The 13603-nt window shown below is 30.4% G+C and overlaps 1 protein-coding gene across 1 annotated transcript; it reads left to right on the top strand.

Moving 5' to 3' along the window:
* Nucleotides 1–1092: 1092 nt before the first annotated feature.
* LOC126842495 (uncharacterized) lies at nucleotides 1093–13083 on the top strand. The gene is made up of 10 exons (XM_050579509.1): nucleotides 1093–1149; nucleotides 1213–1605; nucleotides 1672–2061; nucleotides 9723–10115; nucleotides 10174–10563; nucleotides 10627–10908; nucleotides 11629–11766; nucleotides 11829–12221; nucleotides 12277–12669; nucleotides 12730–13083. The coding sequence occupies exons 1-10, from the start codon at nucleotides 1093–1095 to the stop codon at nucleotides 13081–13083; spliced, it is 3183 nt and encodes a 1060-aa protein (XP_050435466.1).
* The last annotated feature ends 520 nt before the right edge of the window (nucleotides 13084–13603 follow it).

The raw sequence follows: 13603 nt of genomic DNA, 5'->3' as shown, positions 1-13603 counted from the left end.
TTAACATTTTTAAAACATTATTTTCATTATACTTGCTATTATATTTAAACAACATCACTTTGTGGCACCAATCGTATCTCGTGCTTAACGTGGCATCCAAGTACTTACAGTCTTTAATTATTTTTTACTGTTTGCTCTTCTCATCATCGTGGTCATTAAAAATGATTTCTTTTTTTTTTAAATTACCTCAGTTTTATTTCGTTACGTTGTCCATCCTCGAGCTATATTTGTTGTGTCCACTTAAAATTCTACTGATGTATCTAGATCACCTGCGTGTCCTGGAAACTATTCTGGATTATTATAGCACCAATAATTATTTCATCTGTCTATAGTTCTACAACTACTATTTCTTTAAGGCAAGGATAAACAATACCGGGGACAGGGCAATCTAATCTCAACTACATATTACTTACCTAATATCCACATTAACAATGTTCATCACATTTCCAAACCTATTAAAACTATAAGGGTAGATAATTTTAAAGGAACCCGAATTCAGGCAATTTGTAAGCAGTAAATTAATTTGTTACGTACAATCATTTTTAGTATGAGAGAATGTGAATGACTGTCCCTATTTGTTTGTATTAGTATAAGTTAAATAAGAAAATAAGAGGAACATTGTAAAGGTAAGAGGAGCATTTGACATCTAAACGATTTGATACCCGGTGATTACACTCACCATAAAGTTGAGTCTTGAGATTACTTTCTAATGTACATATTGTAATTTTAGACAGCTACAGTTTGTAACTAAGATCCTAATTTAAGTGCATTTTTTTTCTTTAGTTACAGACAAGTACGGATTGGGTGTCCAGTGAAATCATTTACGACAAAGATTTCCTTGATGTTATTAATGAATTCACCGTAGTTTTCCATTTCAGTAGCGCCTTAACCGTTTCTTCCTCATTTCTACGCTTTACGTGACCAATATATTGTATCCGCTAGCCACGTATAAACCTACTGGCTGGTGCTAGTCCCAACTCTTCTAGCTATTAACTTATATTAATTTTTTAGGCCATTGAAATGGAAATAAACAGACCAGACGATTCGGAATATTCATATTTTGACCTAATGAATTGGTTATATTTTTTTGAAATGGTTAAAATTAAAAATTGTGGTTATTTGCTAAAGTCGGCTGATGATACTTTTCCGGTAATATTAGTATAAAATATAATTTAAAAAGCATAAATATTAACCGTTTTGTTTAATTTCAAGCATCAAGTTAAGAAAGTATTGATGGAAAGAGAGTGGTCACCTAAGCTTGTTGATGATCTTGTTAAAAAATATAATCTAAGCAACTGGCCCCCTGGTATATCAGACGAGGAAATATGTAATAAGGAAAAGGAGAGGCTTATAAAGAACTACATTTGTAGACGTATTCCGGGTTTCCTCGAAGACAATCAAGAAGAAGCAGTAATCGTGTTAGCTGCTGATAACCCGCATATGCCTGCTGATACGATCGCTGAACCTGGATTTTTGATGTTTTTAAAAAAGGGAGCGTTGTATTATACTAATGATGATAAACTTAAAGGTTTAGAAAAATGCTTCGATTTTGTAGAAGTTCTTAGATGGGATTTATTGATAACATCACCTGATAACTCCCTTATGGTAATTTTTTAATAAAAAAAAAAAATAATAAAATAAAATAATAACCGTTGTTTTCATTTAAAGGAGAGCGCTCATCATCAATTGATACGGGAAAATTGGCTCCGTAGGCATGTGGACGCTATTACTGGAAGATATAGTCAAAGTAGCTGGCCGTCTGGTATATCAGGAACACAACTAAATGATTACGCAAAGAGGAGTCTTATAAAACATTATATTTGTAGACGTATTCCGAGTGTTCTCAGTGGCAATCAAGAAGAAGCAGTAATCGTGTTCGCTTCTGATAATAAGCATATGCGTGCTGATATGATCGCTCATCCTGGATTTTTGATGACATTCAAACCGGGAGCATTGGATTCTTTAGGTTATGATGAATTCAAAAGTGTGCCAGATACCTTAGAATCAGTACAAATTAGTAAATGGGATTTGTTGCTAACGTCGCCTGACAATTGTTTATGGGTAATTTTTGCATAAAAAACGTATTTGATTAAAAAAAAAATTAACCTCTGTTATCATTTTAAGGACCGCGTGAATTCACTATTATTTAAAAGAAAAATTCCATATCGACTTACGAGGGCTATTTTAGAAAGATATAGTAAAAAAAACTGGCCACTTGGTACATTAAGTGCACTATTACAACATGACAAAGAAAAGAAGATGCTTTTAAATAAATATGTATGTAGGCGTGTTCCGGGTATTCTTAGTGATAATAAAGAAGAAGCAGTAATCGTGTTCTCATCTGATAATACCCATATGCCTGCTGATATGATTGTTAAGCCAGGATTTTTGATGATATTCAATCCGGTAGCGTCATCAGTCCAGCAATCTTTTAAAAACATTTTGCTATCACCTTTTACGAGTCGTACTTTAAAATAATTAAATTTATAATGCTTTAAATAATTTAAAAGTTTACTAATACTGTATACTGTATAGTTTTATGTAATCTTCCATTAAATATAAATTAAAATCACATACATAATTTAGAAATCATTACTTTTTTGCATGTTAAAAAAAAAAACAAAGCCTTATTCGTTGTAAAGAAATACTTTATCAGATATCCGAATTTCAAACAACAGGTTTTTTAATAAAAACAATTATTCGCGGTCTTTTAACCTACTCAATGTTAAGAGGTAGGGATATGTTTTTTCATTATTATTTTTATTGTTTAATTTTTTATCGTTGTGTAAAATTAATATTTAATAATATATTCCGATAAAACATCCAACTGTTATTCTAAATATTTGTTTTATAAAAATGAATACTTCAATACAATATTTTTAATATTAAATGAATATAAAGCTTATTATTTTGTAATGTGTAATAAATTATAACATAGTAGTAAATTCTGCTGATAATGACGTAATTATACTTTTTTGATAATTACATTTGAATAGTTCTAAATCAATAGTTTTATTATTATTATTAAATTTAAGTAACTCTAAATATTATAAGGTTATATACTAAGTAAACAAAGTATATACTTATTATGGTATAAAACAAACCATGATGTTTGAGGCAAAAAACAGTTAAACTACTAAAAAGCGCTAATTTTATATTCCGATTTCAGAATATTTGTTTCGCTAATATCTTATTCAATTAGAATTTATAAAATAATGACTTTTTCACAAAAATAATAATAATTTATTATATGATGATTATATTTTGAATATAATTTGCTAGAATGAGTTTAGGTTAACACATGAACAGAAACTATTTATTAAGCGTCAGTTTGCAAAATTAGCTAAGAAACAATACAATATAAATGTACATATAATGACCAATTAAATGTGTATAAAATAACATGCAATACCTACACAATTAATTAACGTGTAATATAATTGACTTGTGCTAGCTTAGGTAAAGAAGTCTCTTTTGCATGTCAGATCCAATTTAAATAAACTCTTTAGCTCACTTCTTACAATTTTATACTATGTAATTAAACGTTACCTTGCAGAAGCTGAGGTTTCCACTGAGCCACACCATGCCTCCAAAATAAAATCGTTTAACTTGTTATTTCCAAGAAAATCAAATACTAAATAGCAATTTTGACGTAACTAAGTTATCAACTTTTTGAGCGTGAGAAATCAATTGGGCCCACCCCTAAAACAAAATCCTGGCTACAACAGTTGTTTTAATTAAGGTGAAATTAAGCCAAGGGTTACTGAGCTTATATTATACCAATAGATTGCTTCACATCATCATTGTCAATGATAAATAATTGTTTTTGGGAGTTTAGAATTTTAGCAGTAGTAACATATGTGTTATCTACAGACTGTATGTATCCAGGTACTAAGATCGTCTATTTTTAAATATCATACAGTAACCTTTTTTGAAAAAAAGACTAGTGTATTATAAATGTTAAGTACAAAATCATATATCTGCAACATAGCTTCAAATACAAATAATACCATACGATATTTTACGGTGTTTTGTTTATCAAAAACAAGTATTTTTTTTATCATATTTTGTTTTGTTATATTTGTGTGGGTACCTGTTTAATGTTTGAACAAAAGTTTGCCTAAAGTTAAAATATAAATTCTGAGGGGGGAAAAAAGGAACCACCAAGTTTTGAAAACGACCAAGTTATTAAAAATTCATCCGTTATAACGGAAACTAAAACTACAGTGCCTTTTGAATACAATAAAACCGATTATCTGACACATAAATTTATAAAATACACTAACGTTCTCTATTCCAAATTAAAGCCCCTCGATGTATGCTATGTTAATTTTTTTTATAAAGGAAACGAAGAATTAAACGTGACGTTTTTCCCTAGCACAGAAATACGGCTCCCGAGTACAAGGGACTAATCCAAGACCAGAAGGAACCCCGAACTCATGTTTCAATTGTTTGAAGTTATTCAAAGCTTATAATATTTGATTATATTATTAATTTAATAATAAATTCTTATGTACTAGTACTAGTTAGTTGTATACTATGTAAGCATTAAAAAAAACACAAACCACAAAACCGACGAATACAATTCAAAAAACAACTTGTTATCGAAAAAAAAGACCATATAATATTATGTTATATTATTTGTAAATTTTGGATAACGCGAAATAGATTTATTATAAATATTGTATTTTAGAGCTATAAAAATTGTTTTTGTACAACATTACAGTTATTATCGACAACAAGTATTTGTCATTTGTTTACGTTACAACAGACATTCTAGAAAACTACTAGGTTTTTGTTTTTAATATAATACAGAAATGTCAACAAAATAATACATATTAAAAATGTATTATTTTTTGTTTTAAATAACTTACAGGTGCAATTCTTTTACATTTTGTATTGTATAGTTTTTACACTAAATTAAAAAATAAAATAATTTGACAAAAAACTGAGTAAACCCAATTAAGAGTATCCACACTTCGTGTAGATACATCAATACACGGATTTGACCTAATAATTATATGATTATTTCAGATCTACAACCTCCTTGTCATATATGATGATAATATAGTTGTTCTTGGATTAAAGTGGTATCCACAAGTCGATTCTCTCAGCTACAAGTACCGACCAAATTCGGTAAAATTCAGTAAACGAGCCATACTATCCGAAATCGCGAGAATATACGATCCACTCGGACTCCTCTCGCCAGTTTCTACGGATCTGAAAAGATTAATAAAATATCTTTTCTGGATTTTCAGTGTCAACTCGTAGATACACTGCGGCTGCATACGCTGCTTCCGAGGCGTCACTGAATCCATGTAATCCGTACTTAGCGTTTGGACGAGTTACCATGCGGGGAATTTGTAAGGAAGCTAACAAAGGTAGTTCTTGGTGATACTGCTTCCAAGCTGTTGCCGCATCTTCGGGTATCGGTTCGTCCCAGTCTACTTTTACTAACCAAAGATATTTTGTTAATCTTTTCAGATCCGTAGAAACTGGCGAGAGGAGTCCAAGTGGATCGTATATTCTCGCGATTTCGGATAGTATGGCTCGTTTACTGAATTTTACCGAATTTTGTTGGTACTTGTAGCTGAGAGAATCAACTTGTGGGTCCCACTTTAATCCAAGAACATGTGTATATTCTGATTCGTGTTCTTTGAATGTAACTGGTGTGGGTAGTGGCAGCCCAAGTAATTCCCGAACAATAGTCTTAATTGTAAAATGTTCTGGCCAAACGTTTTTTAGTAGTATTAAAATATCTGGCCTTAATCGACTTACTGGCTCTCATAATTAAATTTCCGTGGTTTGCCAGTAAGTAAGTAAGTAAGTGTCTACCTAACAAATTAATTTGACTATCCTTATATCCTAATATATCCTTATATATGTATCCTGCAACTTGATGTATCTACATGAAAAACAAAACTTTTTTTTTGATTCATAATCATTTCATCATTCTAGTTAATATGTAGCAAACTTCTGTACTATCTATTCTCGCACAATTACTTTTTATTGACTTCGTATTATTCATTTTGAATTACGAAAAAATTTGATTTTAAATAGTATTTATATGTTTTTCAATTTAAGTATTGATACATTTTTCAAAAATGTTTGTGTTTTCTTAATGTATCATACATTCATAGATCGTTGTAATTTATATAAATTAATTGAGTTATGTATTATTTATTTTTGTGTTTATCAAATAAACAATTTTATTTTTGCCTCACATTTGATTCCAATAGTCCTATCATATACACCCACCAAATTTAAAAAATATTTACTTAGCACTATGTATGAAATATTTAAAGATTAAAAATATAAAATACAGAAATGAATATGTTAGAATTATTTTAAATAGAAATCGTCAGAAATTGAAATGCTCCTGGGGAACGAGTCCTCTTAAATGACTTATAAGTACATGAGCAGAAAGATATTTTGCACGTGTATTATTCAAATAACATGTTTTCGTATTAGACTAAAAAAATATGAAGGCGAACTAAATACGAATTTTATCGATTTGAATAAACATACAAATCAACAGATATATTGTTACTAGTACAAATTTTATTAAAGCGATACCAAATAGTCTGATTTAATATACTATAGGAATGCTTGTTGATAAGATACTTACGAATAAACAAGTTTATACTTAACAGCAAAAATATATTTCAAACCTTGTGAACCATATAAATCGTATAATAATAGTGTTCCAGGAACAAATTCTAAATATCGTACCAAATGACATAACTTAACATCAACATGTTCTTAATTAACCTATGTTACAAGTTTAAACTTACAATTAGTGAAGCTATCGGGGTATTTATTTTTTAATTTGACATTTTCATGTCTTAGCTCTGGCAAGTGACCGAAAAAAGTGTTACCAAAAAAGCGTTCTTTACAAAAACGTTACCAAAAATAATAAAACAATTTTCAGCCGAGCCTGCAACCAAGATAGAATATTTTAATGTCTCCTTGAAGTACCGAATAAATTCCGGATAAATACGTTAGGTTAGGTTAGCGAATCACACAAGTCGAAAGGTTACAAAAAGGTATAATTGACGAAAGTTACTCAGCATTACTACTCCTAGTATCTATGGTGGCTAGTATATAATACATATCAAGTTTTTGGCTAATATTGTAGTGTTTAATATCTGGCTTAAAGCACATCCTAGAGAATTTGGGCCCTTAAACTATTTTGAATTTATCATTTAGTTCTAATTTGAACGTTGAACGTACAAAATATCCCCTATCTTCCACCGCAACTGAAAAATAAATTCAATGTAATTTAACAGGCCTTATTTCCTATGAATTGTTTAAGGCCAGATAATATGAAATCATTAAAATATGAGCCAGAAACTTGATATGTTTACTAGCCACCTTAGATACTAGCTCACTAATATACTATTCCATTATCTATAATTCCACCACTACTCTAAATTTATTCGGTACTTCAACGAGACAAGAAAATGCTCTTTCGCGGTTGCAGACTCGGCTGAAAAACATTTATTAATAAATTCTTACAGACAATGTCCAATTTAAAATTGAACTAACCTAACCTAAGGCAATTAAACTACGGTAGAACATGACACACTAGCATGACATGCTAGTGTAGAACTTTTCTACATTAATAACAACTGCAATGATGCAATCATTATGAATCATAAATAAAGTTTTTTTCTGTTCTAAACATAATACAGATACATCAAGATGCAGGATATAAGGATTTTTGTATAATATTGGTAATAATGTTCTTTTTGTTTCAATTTCTGTTTATACAAAAATAAGCATTCGTTATTCACAATGTGTGGTGTAACGTAAACAAATGACTAATACGTGTTGTTATTATTATATACTTTTAAGTTTAAACATTATAAGAACTGTAATGTTTTACAAAAACAATTTTCATAGCTCTAAAATACATTATTTATGATAAATCTATTAATTCTGTCCTGTGTTTTTGAAATGTATGCTTAGTATAGACCTCTAAGGCCATCAGGTTTTAAGTCATTTTCAAACTTTTCTATAAAACCGTTTACACTGAAATCTGAAAACCATACATTTATTTAAGCTGACATACTTATTTTACACACGTAAATGTGTTAAATGACTATATATTGTTAATGTTTGGTTAATAAATGCCTATATGAGCATTCATACTAATTCAATAGCAAAACAGTTTTATCGTACATTACCATATTTAGCGTTATAGCATAAAACGTTTTGTAGAGATTGAGTAAAGTTGAAACTTCTGTTTAGTTAATAATAGTTTTTAGAGTTTTGTTTTTTACAACAGCACAACAATGCACGCTGTCATACATCGGTCAATTGTGACATTTTACCTGTGTTGGAATTTGGTTAATTCCCATCCATCTACATCTACAAGCAAGGTAAAACTAAAGTAACAATTTTTAAAAACTCCAAACCGAGTGATTTATTTTTCAACTTACTTACTACAGCGTTAGATACATATTTGACACCCTTAATAGTAGAATAATGGCTTAGTTTTTTAATTTTAAGAGAACATCCATCAATTGTCACATTATCCCTGTGTTGAACTTAGGATAAGGCCAATTTTTTTAAATTTTCAAACGAAGTAAATTTTTTTCCTACTTATTTACAATACCATTAAATCATCTTACTTTGCGCTGAACCCACTGTAATAGCTTTTAAGAGGGAGGGGTAAAATAAAAAATAAATCACTTCTAGACAATTTAAATTTGGGGCATTGTTCAAGTAAATGGTCATCTGTTTAAAATATTCCTTGTTAAACACAATGTACAGAGTGTCTAAAAAAAAATGGTGGGGTTTAAAACAGCTGTAGGTTGTGAAGTATTCGATCTACATTGTTCTGGTAGGGCTTGAATGAAAAAGAGAGTTGTCAAGTTTCCAATGATTAGTACTCGATCTTTCACAGTCGTAACTGAATAACGCTTTGCGAACTCGATAACTTCTGTTGTACGGGTGCTATCTTAACAAACTGAACATTGAAGGCTGGCGACTCAAACGGGAACGTGGAGAGACATTAAGTGACAGTCATTCGAAATTTGACAATATATTCTTTCATTCTAGCCCTACCAGAGCGCTGTAGGTCTAATACTTCACAACCTACAGCCGTTTGGAATCTCACCATTCTTAACCCAACCATTATTTTTAAAACACCCTGTATAGCATACAAAAATTGAAATTTTCCAAAGAACAGGACGACTTTTTCATCTTCTTCTGCTCGCATTTATTACTCTTTAAGAGTTTTCGCTGCCATCACGATCTGCCTCCATTATGAATGTTATGAGTGTTATCGTTATCCACTCTAGTACTCCTAGTTTCTTAAAAATTCCTTCCATCTCTTACTAGGCCACCCGCAAAGTCTCTTCCTTGTAATTTTCCATTTCAGTACCGCTTTAACCGTTTTTTCCTCATTTCTACGCTTTACGTGACCAATCTATTGTATTCACTGGCCACGTATAAAGCTACTGACTGGTGCTATTTCCAACTCTTTTAGCTATTAACTTTTATTGATTATTTAGGCCACTGAAATGGAAATAAACACACCGGATGGTCCGGAATATTCATATAATGACCTAATGAATTGGGCATATTTTTTTGAAATGGTTAAAATTCAAAATTGTGGTGATTTGCTTAAGTCGGCTGATGATACTTTTCCGGTAATATTAGTATAAAATATCATTTTAAAAATATAATTATAAACCGTTTTGTTTAATTTCAAGCATCAAGTTAAGAAATTATTGATGGAAAGAGAGTGGTCACCTAAGCTTGTTGACGATCTTGTTAAAAAATATAATCAAAGCAACTGGCCCCCTGGTATATCAGACGAGGAAATATGTAATGACGAAAAGGAGAGACGTATAAAAAATTACAATTGTAGGCGTATTCCGGGTTTTCTCAAAGGCAATCGAGAAGAAGCAGTAATCGTGTTAGCTATTGATAACGTGCATATGCCTGCTGATACGATCGCTGAACCAGGGTTTTTGATGTTTTTAAATCAGGGAGCGTTGTATTATACTAATGATGATAAACTTAGAGGTTTAGAAAAATGCTTTGATATTGTAGAAGTTCTTAGATGGGATTTATTGATAACATCACCTGACAATTCCCTTATGGTAATTTTATAATAAAATGAAATTGTAAAAAACTAACCGTTGTTTTCATTTAAAGGAGAGCGCTCATCATCAATTGACACGGCAAAATTGGCTCCCTAGAAATGTGTATTCTATTATTGGAAAATACAGTCAAAATAACTGGCCATCTGGTATATCGGGCACACAATTACATGATGGCGAAAAGATGAGTCTCTTAAAAAATTACATTTGTAGACGTATTCCGAGTGTTCTCAGTGGCAATCAAGAAGAAGCAGTAATCGTGTTCGCTTCTGATAATATGCATATGCCTGCCGATATGATCGCTCATCCTGGATTTTTGATGGCATTTAAACAGGGAGCATTGTATTCTTTAGGTTATGATGAATTCAAAAGTGTGCCAGATACCTTAGAATCAGTACAAATTAGTAGATGGGGTTTGTTGCTAACGTCGCCTGATAATTATTTATGGGTAATTTTTGCATAAAAAACAAATTTGATTGAAAAAAATAGTAACCACTGTTATCGTTTTAAGGACCGCGTTAATTCTCTATTATTTAAAAGAAAAATTCCATATCGACTTACAAGGGCTATTTTAGAAAGATATAGTAAAACAAACTGGCCACTTGGTACATTGAGTGCACTTTTACAATATGACGAAGAAAAGAAGATGCTTTTAAATAAATATGTATGTAGGCGTATTCCGGGTGTTCTCAGCGATAATCAAGAAGAAGCAGTAATCGTGTTCGCTTCTGATAATACGCATATGCCTCTTGACATGATTGTTGAGCCAGGATTCTTGATGATGTTCAATCCGGTAATGTTATCAATCAGCAATGTTGTTGACAATTTTTTCTATCACCTTTTTAGAAATCTAACGTTTTAATAATATAATTTATAACGTTTAAACAATTTGAAAGTTTCATAATACTGTATATTGTATGGTGTTCAGATAACTTGCAATCAAATATAAAGTAAAAACACTTTTCTATTATTTTGAATTTTTTTATGAAATCGAGGAACACTATTAATATGTTTAAAAATATGCAAATGAGTAATAAATTTGCACGGAAAATTCTTTAAAATTAGTAAATTGTTAGTAAACAATTTACGTAAAACAAAAAAATGTAATTCTTTCACCCAAAAAGAATAAGAAGTTACATACTTGACACTCTTATAAGAAGGAAACTAGTTTATTATTTTATTTATTGTTTACCAATGATTATATTAATGGTCATCTGTTTAAATTATTCCGTGGTACATTAAACACAATGCATAGTGTATTAAAATCTAATTTTATGAGAGAACATGAAGAATATATAGTATTTTTTTTTTCTTTTCTATATTGGAAATTCTCCATACACATTTTGGTTAGACCTATCAACTTCATTGAGATACCATACTCCATCCATTATACAGAATCTCCGATGCACAAAAACAGAACGACTATTTAGTATTTTTCCGTCCGTTAACTTAAAATAGATTTTTATTCAGTATTCCTTTTTGATAATTATTAACGTAAGATCGATAATTTTAGGCAATTAATATGGAAATTGACAGACCGCACTTTTCCGATTATTCAATACATGACCTAATGAAATGGGTATATTATTTTGAAAAAGTTAAAATTCAAAATTGTGGTTATTTGCTAACGTCGGCTGATGATTCTTTTACGGTAATATTAGTACAATACATCATTTTAAAAATATAAATATTAACCGTTGTTTTAATTTCAAGCATCAAGTTAAGAATGTATTGATTAAAAGAATGTGGTCAACTCAGCTTGTGGACGAACTTGTTGAAAAATATAATCTAAGTACCTGGCCATCTGGTATATCGAGCGAGGAAATATGTAATGATGAAAAGGAGAGACGTATAAAAAATTACAATTGTAGGCGTATTCCGGGTTTTCTCAAAGGCAATCGTGAAGAAGCAGTAATCGTGTTAGCTATTGATAATCCGCATATGCCTGCTGATACAATCACTAAACCAGGATTTATGATGTTTTTAAATCCGGGAGCAATGTATTATAGTAATGATGATGAATTTGAATGTGCAGAAAATTGCTTTGATATAGTTGAAGTTCTTAGATGGGATTTATTGATAACATCACCTGACAATTCCCTTATGGTAATTTTATAATAAATTGAAATTGTAAAAAATTAACCGTTGTTTTCGTTTAAAGGACAGCGTTGATCATCAATTGCTACGGCAAAATTGGCCCCGTAGTAATGTAGACGCTATTACTGGAAGATATAGTCAATGTAGCTGGCCATCTGGTATATCGGGCACACAACTACATGATGGCGAAAAGATAAGTCTATTAAAAAAATACATATGTAGACGTATTCCTAGTGTTCTCAGTTGTAATCAAGAAGAAGCAGTAATCGTGTTCGCTTTTGATAATACGCATATGCCTGCCGATATGATCGCTCATCCTGGATTTTTGATGGCATTCAAACCGGGAGCATTGTATTCTTTAGACTTTGATGAATTTAAAAGTGTGCCAGATACCTTGGAGCAAGTAGAAGTTCTTAGATGGGATTTGTTGATAATGTCGCCTGACAATGATTTATGGGTAATTATTGCATAAAATAACGAATTATAAAAAAAATTTAACCGTCGTTTTCGTTTAAAGGACCGCGTTGATTATCTACTGGGGAAAATAGATTTTCCATATCGACTTACGAGGGCTATTTTAGAAAGATATAATATAAATAGCTGGCCATCTGGTATATCGGGTACACAATTGCAATATAATGAAGAAAAGAAGATACTTTTAAATAAATATATATGTAGGCGTATTCCGGGTGTTCTCAGTGATAATAAAGAAGAAGCGTTAATCGTGTTTGCTTCTGATAATACGCATATGCCTCCTGATATGATTGTTGAGCCAGGACTTTTGATGATATTCAATCCAGTAAAAATATGTTTAAGCAATGTTGTTGAGAACATTTTGCTATCACCATTTACGAGTCTTACTTTAAAATAATTTAATTTGTAATGCTTTAAATAATTTAAAAGTTTATTAATACTGTATACTATATGGTTTTATGTAATCTTCCATTAAATATAAATTAAAATCACATACATAATTTTAATATCATTACTTTTTTGCATGGTAAAAAAAAAACAAAGCCTTATTCGTTGTAAAACAAATACTTTATCAGATATCTATATTTAAAACAACAGGGTTTTAAATAAAAACAATTATTTGTGGTATTTTAATCTACTCAATGTAAAGAGGTAGGGATATGTTTTATTGTTTCAAATGTTTAAATTTGTATCATTGTGTAAAATTAAAATATAATAATATATTCCAATAAAACATCCAACTTAATTATTATTCCAAAGATTTGTTTTATAAAAATGAATACCGTAATACAATATGTTAAATATAAAATGAATATAAAGTTTATTATTTTATGATGTGTGATAAATTATAACATAGTAATAAATTCTGCTGATAATGATGTAATTATACTTTTTTGATAATTACATTTGAATAGTTC

The sequence above is a fragment of the Adelges cooleyi genome, unplaced genomic scaffold (genome assembly GCF_023614345.1).
Source record: "Adelges cooleyi isolate 19-005CV unplaced genomic scaffold, UGA_ACOO_1.1 ACOO_flye_CR_arks_rails_tigmint_CR_PRNA_528, whole genome shotgun sequence".
Lineage (NCBI taxonomy): Eukaryota > Metazoa > Arthropoda > Insecta > Hemiptera > Adelgidae > Adelges > Adelges cooleyi.
Note: the sequence above shows the minus strand (reverse complement) of the source record. Positions and strands in the feature narration are given on the sequence as shown.